The following is a 15,594-nucleotide window of genomic DNA, read 5'->3' on the forward strand; positions in this document are numbered from 1 at the left end:
CCTAGCGGAGCGGCCCGTACTCTGCGCTTGATTGGCCGGGCCTGGGCAGGCGAAAGGGCCGGCGCGGGCTCCGGGAGCTCCCAGCATCCCTCGGGCGGCAGTGGCGGCGGCGGCTGCGAGGCGGGGCGGTGGAGGACCTTGTGCTGCGGGGCCGACAGCGGTTAGAGGTGTGAGGGCGGCAGGGGATCTGATCGGGAGCCGGGCCGGTGTGGCCGCCGCCGCCACCGCCACCATGCAGGAAATCATCGCCAGCGTGGACCACATCAAGTTCGACTTGGAGATCGCGGTGGAGCAGCAGCTTGGGGCGCAGCCGCTGCCCTTCCCCGGCATGGACAGTGAGCGCGGGGTCGGGGCAGGCGGGCGAAGGGCGCGACCGACTCGGCCCCAGGACCCCCATTCTCTGGTTTCGGGACGCCCTCCCCCTCAGTTCGGGAGCTCCTCCCCCTCGGTCCCGAGACTCCTTTCCCCCAATCCAGGGAACCCCCCTTTTCCCCTCATTTGGACTAGGGAGCTCCCCTCTGCCCCGGGGGCTATTTTAAGGCAGTCTTCAGAAGGGCAGGACCACGTCCGGCAGTTCAAATAACTCTTGAATGAAGGCAGGTGTCCTGGGTTGGAAATCCTGCCCTCACTCGCACACACTCCCCAACTACAGGAAAGTACTAAGATATCCCCTTTCCCTACCTCCAGGCCCCCCACTTTGAGCGCCCTCTTCCTGCTTTCATCAAAACTGGGCCGTTGGAGGAGTCTTGCTGAGGGAAGGACCCATCTACCCCTCTCTGTAGAACACCCCAGTGAGACTCTCAAGCTCCATTGTTTTCCTAGGACTCGCACTCCTGGGAGCCCATCCCTCACTGTTTCTCTGGACCCCACCTCTGGGTCATTCATCACACCCAGGCAGCTGCATGAGTTCCCTTCACTGTCCCGCTTCGCGTGGTGGCTCCTGGCTTCCCCCCCACCCCAACTCAGGTGGGACGGGTAACACTTTATTTTTATTTCTTTTGACCGCGACCAGGGATTGAACCCGGGCTACGACAGTGAAAGCGCCGAGCCCTAATCACTGGACCGCCAGGGAGTTACTTGGAACGTCTAGCACTTTAAAAGAAACCAACAGTTTCCTTAATTTCTCTCTTTTCCAGACATACTTGAAATCTAACGCTATAGCATTAAACCTCAGAGGGCTCTTAGAGGTCATTGGGTTCAAGCCACAGGTGGGGCAGCTCAGGCCTGGGTGGGGGAGGGGACTTGCCAAAGATGGCTCAGCGCCTGGTGGCTCAGCTCGCCAGAGTTCTTGACCCTTCCACCTGCAGTTCCCCACGCCATCTCCTGTAACTGCCAGAGGACATGGGCCATAGCCCCACGTTCTTCCACGTGTCCCAGGGCTGGTCAAGTCTCCCTGCAGCCTCATTCCCCCCAAGTGGCTACACTTCTGATGCACACGTGACCTCTGAGGTGTCCCTGACACTTCTGTGTGAGAATGCTTACGCTCAAGAGATATAATTCAAACAGCCTTACTTTATACACATTCAGCACTGTCTCCACTGTACACGGCTCATAAGCCACTGCTCGCATTCAGATATGCACTCTTAAACCTACTCGTTGATACGCGTGGTCACTTTGTGCTTTTACGTGTATGTCCACTCACGCGTGGGCTTTTCCTGTGTTGATGGCACTAGCCTGATGGCATGGAACCCTACGCGCAGGGCGGCTCTTTCTCTCCCTCCCCGCTCCAGCCTGGAAGCACAGATGCTTGAGCCTGTGAGGGCAGGCACAGAGGTGGGGAGCCCACAAACCTGTTCTTAGGGAGGGTCCAGGACATACCTGGCCACAGGTACTGCCTCAGACTTGGTAAGCGCCGTCAACATTCACTGCCTGCCTGAGATCACGGTCAGTGTGTTAGAGGCCAGGGAGGCCACAGCTCTTCTTCCCCCTTCCCTGCACTTCAGTCCCATCTTAATAAGTCCCATCTTAGTTATGCCCTGAAGGCATACTTCTTTATCCTGTCTGCCTAAAACCCGATCCCCAGGACTCTGGACTTCTTCTGGCTTTAGGGAATGAAACGACCTTAACCTCTGAAAAGAATGAAGGCCCAGAAATACTTTTAAATGATACTTTTTTTAATGTAAGACTTCTCGGACTTTTTGAAATGCAAACGAGTGACGCCCCTGTGACTCCCATCACTGGAACCTTAAATCTGTCCTAGCAAAAGCTGCCTGCTTCCAAGAAGCCAACGAATCTCTTGCAAGTTAGCAAGGAGAGGCACGTAAGTGGGCTTCAGAGATGGTGTCGGTGGATTTCCCATGATGCTAAAATGCCTGTTGATAGAGAAAACTGTGTGGGAAGGCACGGGCTATTTATTCTGGTGGCCATGGCAGGTGAGTCCCTGGGCTCCTTGGGACAGCCCTGGACCCCACTGACTTCCACTGCGCTCAGCTTTTATTCTCCTGTTCCCCTCACCAGGACCAGCTCCATCTGTGGAAGCAGAAGACTGTACTCCTTTAGTTACTGTGTGTTGGTATTGCATGTTAAGAGCAGTCCTGCTCCTGTGTCTTCAGTTACGCTCTTCCCTCCGGAATAGCTTCTCTGAGGCACCTGCCTCTACTCTGGAGCCGGTTCCTCCTCAGAGCCCCCATCCGCTTCTTTGTGCTTCCTGTGAGATCATTCCCTCCCTCTGCCTCAGGTGAAAGTGCCCCTGAATTAGCCCTCTGGGACGTCTGAGTTGGGAGTAATGAATTTCTGTGATCTTGCATTCCATCCTTCCTTCCCCCATCCACTCCGAACTCCTTGAAAGCATCTTGCTTATAGAAGATTCTCAGAAAGCCCTGAATAATGACTGGTCTCAGTGTGGATGTCTCATTTTGCAGGGAATGACTGAACTGAGCTTTTTCCTTGCTTGGTCAGGCTTAGCATTTTTTTGCCACTCTGTTTCCTGTGCCTTGACCCCTCCGTGGGTTAAAGGCCAGAAGGGTTCCCTCCGCATCTTCACATGTCACCAATAGCAGTTACACATCGCTTTGTTTGACACCTCTTCTCCTCTCTGCAGAGTCGGGGGCTGCTGTCTGCGAATTCTTTTTGAAAGCTGCCTGTGGCAAAGGTAAGAGACCCCTGGCTCCCGACGTTCCCCCTGAGGCGCCCTCCACCACCCTGTCCCCGGCAGACTCGCAGGCTCTCAGGTCCCTGGCTCACCCTGCTTTCTGTGACTCGCGGTGTCCCTAGATGCAACTGTGGTCCAGATAAGCTAGGAACGTGGTGGGGTGTTCTGCCTGAAACCTGGAACACAGGCCTGAATCTGGCTCTGAGTCTGCCTTCTCACCTCACTTTCTCTGCAGCCACGAGCTGACCTGTGACATGGACAGAGGCCCCTAGCCCTGAGGTGTTCAGGAACTTTCTCAAGGTCACAGAGTCAGTGAGTGGCTGAGCCCAGGCCTTTTCTGATTCTACAGTGTACACAAGCTCACGTCCTCTGTGTACTCTCATCAAAAAACTCCACGATAGTGTGTCTCGTGGGGTTCTTGTTCATACTAACCAGGTCCCAACACAGGCAGCGTGAGCCAGACTCTCTGCTGATCCATAAGACGTACCGCTGGGTGGGACCCTACATTGCCATGTACAGGTCTGGGCATTTTTCTTCCTGTAGCCAAATTTATTTGGAAACTAAATTTTAATTAGAAGCTTGAATAGGGCGCACAGAATTACAGCAAGGGGATGGTTTTAATGGATGATTTGGGCAAGTTGTGGTTCTATAACTCAAGTCATTTACTCTGCCAGGTAGATCAGCCAGGTTGACCTCAGGCTCTCTGGTCGGAACATCATTCCTCTGCTGGGCTCCTGGTCTCATTCCCTTGTCTTCTGCCTTTCTGACCCACCACCTTCTGTTAGTACAGCCATCCTTAACACAGGGCACTACGACTGTTTCTGTGTTAACTAATACAGTAGCCACTAGCTCCGTGGGGCTGTTCAAATTTAATTAAATAAAAAATGCAGTTCCTCAATCACACTAGTCGTATTTCAGTTACTTAGTAGCCATGTGTGGCTGGTGGCCGACACGTTGGACGGCATCGATAGAGAACATTCCTGTCATTGCAGAAGGTTCTGTTCAGTGGGGCTGGTCTGGATCTTTCCCAGACACAACCTCATTCTGGTCAGGCCTTCCCAGTAGTCCCTCCAGGTCACCAGTTAGAAATGTGACTTTCCCAGGGTATGGCTCTGTCCTATTTGGGTGATCGATTGCTCAGGTTCTACAGAAGGCAGACCTCCCCCAGTTTGTATACGATGCATTTCTTCAGTTTTGAAGTTGATTTCTTTCTTACTTGTTGGAAGCTAAGTGGGCACTTTTTGGGGTTTGGGGGGTTTTTTGGGGGGGTATAGTTGCTCTACAATGCTGTGTTAGTTTCTGCTGTATGGCGAAGTGAATCAGCTATATGTATATATTTATTCCCTCTTTTTTGGATTTTCTTCCCACTTAGGTCACCACAGAACACTGAGTAGAGTTCCCTGTGCTATACAGTAGGTTCTCATTAGTTATCCGTCTGATACATAGTAGTATATATATGTCAATCCCAATTTCCTAATTCATCCCACATCCCCTTTCCCCCCTTGGTGACCGTAAGTTTATTCTCTACGTCTATGTCTCTATTTCTGCCTTGCAAACAGGTTCATCTGTACCATTTTTCTAAATTCCCCATATATGCGTTAATATACAGTATTTGTTTTTCTCTTTCTGACTTGCTTCACTCTGTATGACAGTCTGTAGGTCCATCCACGTCTTTACAAGTGACCCAATTTCGGTCCTTTTTGGGCTGAGTGAGTGGGCACTTCTAACTAGGGGTAGAGCCCACGCGGAGCCCAGGCTTCTGCTGGTGGTCCTCTTTGCCTTCTGTCTTTTAGGGCAGTGTTTCTCAAACCCCAGTCTTTTACGACCCCTACAAATTTTGCCACGACTGTGTATCACCGGAACTCTTCTTTAACTGAATTAAGAAAAACACTCCTCCCTTCCCCCCCACCTCCCTTAGGCTTCTTAAGTTTCCATCTTATGGAATATCTGTGGGATCATGATTTGATGTTTTAGATTTTCCTAAGACACATTAAAATAAATCCATAACTATTGAAACTTAAAATGTGTGCTCACATGCTGCCGAAAATCACACTGCCTTCTGCCAGGGCAGTTGGCCACCTTCCAGGACACGCTGCTTTCAGGGGCCGCCTGGGTCCTCACACCACACCCACCCACCCTGACCCATCTTCCTCGGCAGGGGGCATGTGCCCGTTCCGCCACATCAGCGGCGAGAAGACGGTTGTGTGCAAACACTGGCTGCGGGGGCTGTGCAAGAAGGGGGACCAGTGCGAGTTCCTGCACGAGTACGACATGACCAAGATGCCCGAGTGCTACTTCTACTCGAAGTTCGGTGAGGCGTGTGGCAGGCTCCCAGCACCCAGACCCCCTGGGTAGGGAGCCCCGGGAGGCTCCACTGAGCACCAAGACCTGGGGGATAAGCAGCTACTCAGGCGCCTGTGATGCCTGCCGACCTCAGCTGGCCCTTCAGTTATGGGCAGTTAGGGTTATTTTCTCGTAGCCCCTGTGTCTTCCTAGTGCTTCTGTGTTTTGAGTGCTGGCAGGTACTTTGGGAAGTCGAGGCTAACCCGGTCTCACGGGTCTCACGGTGGGTCTCACGGTGAGTGCGGGAACAGGGCAGCTGGCTGGAGGCCTTGTTTCTGCTCCAGTGGACATTCTCCCTTAAATCAGCTGCTTCTTCCAGAGTGGCAGCTGGTTGCCCCCCAGGCTTGAGTCAGTTCCTTCTCTCTGGAAGTGTGATCCTGGGTAGTAGCTTGTCTTTCCTAAATACCCCTAAGAATAGCTGCTCCGGGGCTGTCTTCTGGTGGCAAAGAACCGTCCTCTTAACCTTGAAAGTGAGATTGCCTTTGTTTCTGCTTAGAGGACACGTGGCCTTAGCTGAACTGAGTGAACTGTGTGGAGAAGCCAGGGTGGTGGGGCTGGCACAGGGCCCGGTGGAGCTGATGTGCTCCGTGATGGAACTAGACTCCCCTGCCTGTGCCCTGGGCGAGGTTGCCCAGGAAGAAGCCCTGTTGGTCAGGATGAGGGTGGGCGCTGGCCCCAGGACTGCCGGCCTCAGGCCCCGGGCAGGAGCCGGCAGGAGGCTGGAAGCCTGCTGCACTCTTTGTGACGGGCCAAGGAACGCTGGGCGTACGGCACGCTTTCAGAGCACTGTTGTCAGAGGAGACGTTAATTATTTCAGCAGCCCAACAGGCTTGGCCTGCTGGCTTATTAATGATAGTTGTGGCTTTTTTTGTAGAGGCAACATAAGCTGAGAAGTCAAAGCACAGACAGATAGGAAACAGGACTCAGCTTCCCAGCTCCCCACCCTCTCCGTCCTGCCCACAGCAGCATGGGAACCAGTAGCAGAAGGGGCAGCAGCTTCTCCATGGGAGCCGTCTCCCATCTGGCCCCAAAGGCAGGAGCCAGCCCTCCTGAGTGGACTCCCGGGGGCGCCTCTGCAAGCTGGCTTGGGTTACCACCTTCCCTGCTGATGGCCCTGGGCCCCGCTGCCCTCCAGGCCTCTGTGACAATCGGCTGCCTGCACTTCCCCTGCAGAGTCTGTCCTGGTGCAGACTCACTGTCTGCAGCTCCTGGCAATATTCCACAGGTGAGGGTCCCCCTTCTAGGCACCGGAGGGACAGTGGTAAAGAGGACAGACGCCGTCCTTGCCCTGTGGTGCTTTTACTCCAGTGGCCCAGGGGATGAAGCAGCTGATTCACCAGTAGGACAAAGAGGAGAATTCACCATACGTGCTCTAAAAGAGACAAACAGTAATGGGGCCACCTGAGGAGATCTTGAGGCAGTGTGGGCAGGGACAGGCTCCCTGAGGAGGGGAGACCTGGGCTGGGGGCCAAAGGCTAAGAAGAACCCCTGGGAGGCCAGTGTGGCTGGGAAGGGACTGGTCTAGACCCCATAGGGGCTTGTGGGTCTGGAAAGGAGTGTGCTCTGAACAGCAGTGATCAGACTGGCCTTTTGTGTGTAAATGGACTGAAGGCAGTGCAGCTGCCCAGGTCGGCAGTGCCTGTACTTGGCTGAAAGATGCTGGTGGCCACCTGGGCCCGTTGCTCCTGAGAGGAGCTGTCATAAAGGCTTTATCACATTCTACCGTAGGGACCCAGCTGTGAGTTCCCAAATCTTCCCCACTTTTATCGTAAAAGGTAGAGTCCTCAGGCCTTTCCCCTGTCCCATCAGAGCTCATCAGAGTGGAACGGTAATTTGCTACTGGTCTCAACTGATGCGTTTTCACATCTGGGCCCCCTACATTGCCAACACCTCTTTTGGGTGAGGGGTGGAGCCGTGAGTTGTTTGATGAGTGTGTACCCTGTGCCTGCCTCTGTCAGTGTCATTGACCCTCAAGGCAGCACGGACATCTGTGAGGGAAGGACCGTCACAGCCCACGTACGAGTCAGGTTACTGAGGCTCTGAGACACCCTGCCCTGGGTCTCAGGGCTCGCCGGGCCGGGACTGGACACCAGACCCACCTGGCCCTCTTTGCTGTACCGTGGCCCCGGCCACAGGAGAAGCACGGGTAGGTCTGGGTCCAGCTCTCCCAGGTGGACGCATGTCTGGTCTTCCCTGCAGGGGAGTGCAGCAACAAGGAGTGCCCCTTCCTGCACATCGACCCCGAGTCCAAGATCAAGGACTGTCCTTGGTACGACCGTGGCTTCTGCAAGCATGGTAGGTGTCCGGGTGGCTGGGCTGCCTGGTCAGAAGCCAGTCCTCCCTCCCCCTGCCCACATGACCCTCTGCTTGTCCTGCCTCTTCCTGCAAAACGTGGTGTTAGGCATTGGGGGGCCAGTGAGTCTTTTTCACACCAAGTCACTTGAGCCTCCCCAGGTTCCCACTGGACCGCATTCTCACCCGTATTTCTGATGAGGAAACTAGTGTTTGAGAGGGTGTGTACCCTGCCCGCTGGCCTACTGAATAAGAGGCAGAGCCAGCACTTGAAGCCCTGTTCTTGCTTTCTGCCCCCAGGCAGCAGTGTGGGCAGAGCTCTGACTGGCAGAAGGGCATGAGGGTATCCCCTGAAGAGGGGACAATCTGAGTGACCCTGGTGCTTGGCTCCACAGGCCCCCTGTGCAGGCATCGGCACACGCGGAGAGTCATCTGTGTGAATTACCTCGTGGGATTCTGCCCGGAGGGGCCCTCGTGTAAATTCATGCAGTGAGTAGCCAGCCCCTGCCCAGGCCCTGCTGCCCCCTGTATCTCCCCTGAGTCCATCGGGGCCTTGGTCACTGGGTAGTGTCAGCACAGGGTCTGGGACAGGGGTGGGAGATGGGGAGGGACCACCACTGCTTCCTGAGCGGGAAGCTCAGGGTAACCTTTACTGTGTCCCAGACCATCTAGGACTCAGATGAAAGCTCTGGGCCCTGTGCTCCAGAAAAGCTCATGTACATGTGACCTCAGATTAAGAACCTGTGCCCTGAAGGAAGGGAGCTTCAGTTTCGGGGCCTCCTATATGGAGGTTCATAGAACCCTCACACGTGAAAGGATGTCCCCATTTCACACATGGGGACACTGGGGCTCGGAGCTCAGCCGCTGGCAGGGGGCAGGTGGTAGCTCCCGGTCAAAGGCAGATCTGTGACCTCTGGAGCCCAGTCCTTGCGTGGGAGGGCTCAGCGCTCCTCTCCTGGGTCTTGGTGCACCTCTGTCACTTTCGGTGGTTGTGGGGTGGCACTGGGACCGTAGAGTAGTGTCCCCCCGACACCCTGTGCTGCCTCCATGCTGCTGACACTTGCATGGAAGCAGAGTGTCCTGGTCACTGCCACGTGGTTGGCAGGTGGCTGGTGCTCCTGACTTGGTCCCACTCCCTAGATGAGAGCCTAGGAGCCTACAGGTGGCCCAGGATTCCTCCATGTGGGGTGGTGGTGGAGGGCGTGTCCCCCAGACCTCTGCTGTCAGAGGTCTAACACTTGAGGTGCCCCTGCAGGGAAGGGTGTTTGTTGGGAAGGCCTTCTGTGTACAAAGAGCCTCTGGAGAGGCTCTGACAGTACCAGCTGTGTTTCCCTCCTTTCTCTGAGCAGCACACTTGCCCAGGCTCGCAGCTAGGTGTAGGCAAAGTGGGTCTGAGTCCAGGCACGTCAGACCTGTCGTCCGCACCATCCCGAGCACCAGCACCCGCCCTACGTCCAGGTGGCTCGTGCGGCTCTGTGCTTAGCTAGAGGCTGCTTGTGATTTTCCCAGGGCCAGAACTCGAGAACCCTACCAGCCTAGCTCCTCTCTCACCTCCTCTTCTCCTTTTTCCTGTCCCCTTCTGCCGCTGGGTGACCAGCCCTAGATTTGAACTGCCGATGGGAACCACCGAGCAGCCCCCACTGCCGCAGCAGACGCAGCCTCCCGCAAAGGTACCGTGCCCCGGGCCCGCGGTGCTGCCGGGCCTGGCCGCGCCCTGGCCGCAGAACGCTCAGTGCCCCCGCCTCAGTGTGGGGCCTGCCGGAGATCCGGCTGGAGATTGTGGGAGGAGGCGGGAGAGGAGGGGAGTCACCCTGGTTCCTGCTGAAACTTCAGGGAATGGAGCAGTCTGCACCTTCTCTGGGCTGGAGGGCTGTCTGCTGGAGCCAGATGCCCACCGGGCTTCTCTTCCCTTCTTGCCTGGCGAGTGCAGGGCGGCGTGGGCGCCACACGTCTGCCATTCTTGCTTGCGGTTCAGACCCTTCTCTCTACAAACGGGACTCCCAGTGGGGCGGGAGAGGAAGTGTGGCTGACTGGTTCTCTGGCCAGTGCCCAACTGCAGGGGGGATGCTGGGAACAGATGGTCGAGGCATCAGCTGGCTCCAGTCTCCTAAGCAAGGGGATCCCACACCCCAGCAGCGGGCTGCTCCCCTCCAGCATGAGGAGAGGGAAATGCCATAAACGAATGGGAATCTGCAGCAGTGACCCCCAACCAAAGGCGCCTTGGGTTTGGTCACAAGATGCGGGCGGGGGCCCAGAGGCAGGCTGGCCAGGTGTCCTAGGCAGGGTCTCAGCGGGCTGAGCAAACTGCCCAGCAATCGTGAAGCCTCACCTCTTACCTGGTTGGACTCTGAGCCCTTTGCCAGAGCCTGCCTGGCCCTCCTCCATGCCAGAGGCCGAGCAGCCAGGAGATGTGGCCACCCTCGCAGCACTGCCTGCCACCTTCAGGAGGATGTGGGATGAACCAAAGAGAACTCCTGTCAGAGCCGGGCATTCCCACGTGTGGATGCGGCCATGACAACCTGGGGTTTCCAGCTTAGGGCTCCTGCAATGACGGGGCCACAGCCAGGGACCCACTCAGTCAGTCGGCGGTGGCCTTGCTGTCCAGGCCCCACCCCAGGCGCCCCCGTCCGCCTTGCTCATGCGGCTCCCTAGCGGAGGGCCCTCTCAGCCCCTAGACCGCAGGTCAGCGTGTCAGCCGCCGACTGTTTTCTGTGACTGTTGCCCGCCGTGTAGGCTCTAAACACCTGGCTGAACCAAGCGTTCATCCTGACCTGAAGCTAGAACCTCACAAACAAAAGTAAGGCCTGCTCATGCCCTCGCCCTGCCGCCCCAGAGACTGCCTCGTCTCTTTGGTGTTTTGTTTTCTTTTATTTTTCGTTTTTGTGTGTCTGCATGGTGTTTTTCGGGCAGCGGCTCCTGCCACCGTCACCAGACGTTTCTTTTCCACCTACTCTCCTGAGCCGGGCCACCGTGGAAGCCCTTCTTCCTGCTGGTCACGGTCATGCGGGAGAAGTCCCGCCCTCTTTTTTCCTGTCCCCATTGGTAGTCTGCGTGCACGTGTTTTCCGCAGTAAAACCGTGTTGTATAACTCTTTCCAGCAAAGTAACAATCCGCCATTACAAAGGTCGTCCTCCTTGATCCAGTTAACGAGTCAGAACTCTTCTCCCAACCAGCAGAGAGCCCCGCAGGTCATCGGGGTCATGCAGAGTCAAAACAGCAGCGCAGGCAACCGGGGACCCCGGCCGCTGGAGCAGGTCACCTGTTACAAGGTGAGTCCTGGGGCCGGGGGTGTGGCCGGGGGTCTTCACAGTCAGTGGCTATTCCCTCATTCCCCAGAGAGTTAGCTGATTTTGAAGAATGAAGACATCTTTGTTTTTGCTGATTGAAAGAGTAAAACTGGGCCACTCCAGTGAGCTAGAGACCATGCTACTTCCATCCACGACACACTAAGGCCAGGTGAACAATTAAACACACGCTGTTGAATGAAAGGATTGTGCTTGCAAGAAAGGGATGGGAACCTTCCAGAGGCCGGGAACGAAGTGGGAGCACGAATCCAAGGAACAGAGTGAGCCCTGAAGCCTCTGGGTGTCCTCATATCCCAGGTGGGCACACCCAAAGGAAAGGGACAGAAGCTTTAGGCCCGCGTGGGGAGGAAATGGAGTAGAACCTCCACCCCCAACCACTCACAAAACGGGACGTTCAGGGAAAGGGTAAACTTTTTAAAAACTTACTGGAAAACTTGTCCATCTCACTCTCGGCTCAGGATGCAAAGGAGGGTGGGGAGAAAAGCCCTTCTGAGTTTGTCGTCACTGGCAGGCCCTTCCTTGAGTCTGGGCCTGTGTTCACAGCCTTGGTGAGGGCCAAATAGCCACAGACTGAGTTTTCTAATCTAAAACAGCCCCGGATGGGTGAGCCCCTGGCACCCGACTTTGAGAAATTTATTCTCAACCCAGGCCACACAGAATTCCCACAACTAAGGTTCCCCAGAATGAGCTCATAATAAAAATGGTAGAAGGAAACAAGCACCACCGTCAGCAGAAACCACCAACAGAACTAGACTCACAAAGATTTCAGATGTGGAGATTATTAGATGAAATACAGAATCAGTACATGCTTTCTGTAAAAACTTTTAGATGATACAGAAGTGTTTAGCCTACAGAGTGTTGCCCTTTATTCCCACCACTTTCCTAAAAGAGCCACTTTTACTCAGCTGTTCTGTTCTCATGTTTTGTTTTCAATACCCCTTTGCACTCCACAACTCCTACAGGGGACTCCACTCAGAGGAGTGCTCTTCTACACTTTTATTCACACAAGCACAAGGACAATATATATTTTAATATAAATAGGGCCCTAGTATGTACAGTGTTCTGTAATTCCTTTTTCCTTATAACATATTCTGGATCTCTCTGTGTTGGTATAAGTAACTCTAATGTATTTCAGTGGCTACATAATTTTACCAGTTCTCTGTTGGTAAACAGTTCTCCGCCGGTAAACTATTAAGTTATAGTTTTTGCTGCTAAAAATAGTGCTGAATCTGACAGACATTTGTGAGCTCTTGTCTGGTGTCTGGAGCATCCATGCCTACAAGTAGAAGGGCCAAGTCAAAAAGCATATGCCTGTATTGTTCCTAGAACTTGCCTTTGGGAAGAGCTGAGCCACTGGTCACTTCCCACAGCCATCAGACACTCATTGAGCACCTGCTCTGTCGGCTCTGCGCAGAAACCCACTGCTGTCACTCCTTCCCGGGAGGGGTCTGTGTTCTGAGGGAGTGGAAGGCAGGTGCCCAGACACCAAAGTTAAAAGTGCCCACGCATGTAGGGAAGGCCTCCCAGAGATGGCTGAGCCTGAGCCCTAACAGGTGAGGAGAGTATGGAAGCGGGGGCTGTGGAAGAAGGTGAGGGGAGACCAGACAGTTCTCAAGTACAGTGAGGAGACTTGGGTGTCCTGAGTCAGCTGAGCTGTCCTGCCTCCTCCAGGACTTGTCGGCAGGGCCTCTGAAGCAAGCTCTCCTGAGTCCTGGAACCTTAGAAAGATGGGGCTGGGGGTAGGGGACGAACCTAACAACCTCTTCCTACCACGGGCACAATTGATATTAAAGCCATCTCAGGGGAACCCTGATTCCCCAGGACCAGCCGCAGAGGCCAGTGGACAGGCCAAGGGCAGCACGCGGGGCCGCGGAGTCCCTCCCTCTGGTTGTCACACCTGCCAAAGGTCCAGCTGGCAGCTACACAGGCCACTTGTCCACACGAGTTACACCTACAGATCAGAAAGACTTGAAAACATGGGGACTGTGCAGTCGGGGGAATAGAACAGGCCAAAGCCCCAAGTTCCAGACCAAGGAAGCAAGGACTGGGAGGGCCCTGGGTGGGTTAGCGCGGGTTGGGTGCCCCGACCCGTCTCCCGACCCCTTGTTCAGTGCTCGAGGCTGCCACTTCCTTATAATTCCCTTCTGCTTTCTGAGGAGTAACAAGAACGAATGAGGAGAAGCTAAGGAAGGGTATGGATAATCAGCCGGGACAAGTCAGGGTCCTGCTAGATTTTAAGTGATTCTACCGGGTCTCTTCCCCCAAGTCTAATCATTGTCCCGTCTCTCTGATCCTGTGACCCAAACCTGGCCCAGGGGTAGCGTAGGCAAAAGTATGCACGAGCCAGGAGGGAAAGATCTTTGGGTGCAGCCCACCCTCTGTCCACGCAGTGAATCCCTGAGTTGGGGGAGGAGCCTGGTGGCTTCTGTTGTGTTGCCGCCTCCCCTGTCTCAGGGGAGTCCCAGAACTGTGCCTTAGAGGTAAGTGACTGGCCAGCCATGCAGAGGGGCTTGGTCCCTGGAGAGGCGGGAGAGCTGTGGTGCCACGGGCTTCTCTTCACCCCGCCCCCCACCACAAGAGTCCGCCGTGGCCTGCGTGCTCCCTTCCACCTGCTGAGCTGCTGGCTGCAGTTTCTGTGCCACTCTACCTCTGGAGCTCCCTTTCCCTCATGTTTGAATGAAAATCTGTGCCGCTGAGAATTTCAGAGTCCCTGCTCCCAACCTGGAATTTAGCGGGTGCTGCCTTAGTTGAAAATTGCATTTGAAACAATGTGTTTTTTTTGTTTCCTCCTTCCCTTCCTGCTGTTTGCAGTGTGGTGAAAAAGGACACTACGCCAACAGATGCACCAAAGGGCACTTGGCCTTTCTCAGTGGACAGTGACAGCAGCTGGAGCCAGCTCAGAGCAGCCCGAGGGGCCCCGTTATTGGGGACCACTCTGGGCCATCTTTGGGAGTGTGCATTCAACTGTTTGATGCTGGTACAACTCTGGCTGGAGCTGGCAGGCAGGCATACTGGGTTTTATTCTGAGGGGCTACATCTGTCAGTTTCCCTATCATTTTGCTGTAATCTTTTTTTTTTAAGGGGGACATGTGCTCCAGTTCGGTCCCTCAAGTTGGGATCATGTTTGTCTAGGCATCAAGGCCTCCCATCTGGGACTCTGCACACCACCCTCTGGGGAGGGAGGACGTTGTGGGGAAGGGCTTGTGCGCAGCAGTTCTGTGAGGAAGGTGGCCCTTCCCCTCAGGGCCTCCTTAAACACCAGGGGCTGCTGGATCATTTAAAGCTGTGGCCAAGTCACACCTGCTTCCGCCCTGTCCTGCTGATCAGAGGCCGTGCCTATCCATGTGATTTGAACGAGACAGCCCTTCAGAGCAAGCAAGTGTGGAGTTGCCTCTGCCGGTCCCGCTCCAGGGTGGCAGCAGTTGAGAGGACCATGTAGGGCTCTTGAGTGTGATGGCTTTTTTCCTCTGGGTTTATTTTCTCGGGGCACTTGCTCAACAGTGTTTAAGGTATACCTTAAGCTGGGGCTGCAGACACCCTTGAAATAGACGATGCAGTCCATCTGTGCACCTACCTCCTGCCCCATCAAGCATCTGCACCGTCAGACACCTTTGGCCTAGAGGAGAGGACCCTGCCTCTGAGCCTGGAAATATGAAACTGGCACCTGCAACCTGCTGGACAAGTGGGTCTATTCAAGTTCAATTACAAGAACAATTTTTATGAAGTTGATTAAAGCTTGTTTTTTAAGCTCTGTCTCATTACTTCGGGGACTCCATGCCGAGAGGATTCTTGCTACTGGCTGCATTAGCTGCCTGGCACGAAGCTTTGACATTGGTGCTCGCTTTTCTGCTTTTGGTGAATGTGTCTCATGACCGGAAGTGATGCTGTCAGAGGAAGAAAAGGCCTTTGTACTGGCAGCCTGTACAGTCTGGAAGCCTGGCCTTTGGGCCAGCCACCTGGCAGATGTCCTTTATTTCTGATGTTGAATACTTGTTCCTTCAAATTCACATCTTGCAGGAGATAATTAGCCACAGCATCTCACCCTATACTCCATGAAGTATATATGCTTATCGCACACCCCCTAATAAGAAACTGATTCTGACCTTAATTATCACATTACTGAAGGCCTTCGTGAAGGATAAAGAGGGTGGTGGATACAGCAGTTGAGAGCTCCTATCAGGGCCTGTGCTTTCCCTTCCCGCCTCCAACATCCCATTGAGCTTCCTGCAAGTGAAGCTTACTTACCAGGACCAGGGGGTCCCACACATCCCAATTCCCTGATACCCCAATACCCCAGGATGGTGCAGAAAGATGGGGAAGGGGAGGGCATTTTTAGAAACGAGGGTTTCTGCTTTATATTGTGAAAGTGTCAGCTGACAAAAGGCCAAAAATGAGGCACAGAGCAGGAAAACACCTCGGCACTGTTGGCGGAGGCTCTAGGTGACCCCCCAGCACACTGGGACGAGATCTTGAAGCTCCACGGTTCAAAGCCCTGGGCTGTCTAGGAGCTGCAGAATGACCCCACCCCACCTTGTGCAACACGAGCTCCTATAGGGCAGGGAA

The 15,594-nt window shown here is 54.7% G+C and overlaps 1 protein-coding gene across 5 annotated transcripts; it reads left to right on the forward strand.

Moving 5' to 3' along the window:
* Nucleotides 1-75: 75 nt before the first annotated feature.
* On the forward strand, nucleotides 76-14,778 carry CPSF4 (cleavage and polyadenylation specific factor 4). Of its 5 annotated transcripts, none has more exons than XM_067705615.1 (8): nucleotides 76-335; nucleotides 3,041-3,091; nucleotides 5,250-5,402; nucleotides 7,634-7,729; nucleotides 8,122-8,215; nucleotides 9,324-9,396; nucleotides 10,825-10,995; nucleotides 13,843-14,056. In XM_067705615.1, the coding sequence occupies exons 1-8, from the start codon at nucleotides 233-235 to the stop codon at nucleotides 13,909-13,911; spliced, it is 810 nt and encodes a 269-aa protein (XP_067561716.1). In that variant the 5' UTR covers nucleotides 76-232; the 3' UTR covers nucleotides 13,912-14,056. The 5 variants fall into 5 exon arrangements, with proteins under 5 accessions (XP_067561716.1, XP_067561717.1, XP_067561719.1 ...); XM_067705616.1 differs by having other exon boundaries at nucleotides 10,900-10,995; XM_067705617.1 differs by having other exon boundaries at nucleotides 77-335; nucleotides 10,903-10,995.
* The last annotated feature ends 816 nt before the right edge of the window (nucleotides 14,779-15,594 follow it).

This window comes from Pseudorca crassidens, chromosome 15, assembly GCF_039906515.1.
Source record: "Pseudorca crassidens isolate mPseCra1 chromosome 15, mPseCra1.hap1, whole genome shotgun sequence".
NCBI classification, from domain to species: Eukaryota; Metazoa; Chordata; class Mammalia; order Artiodactyla; family Delphinidae; genus Pseudorca; species Pseudorca crassidens.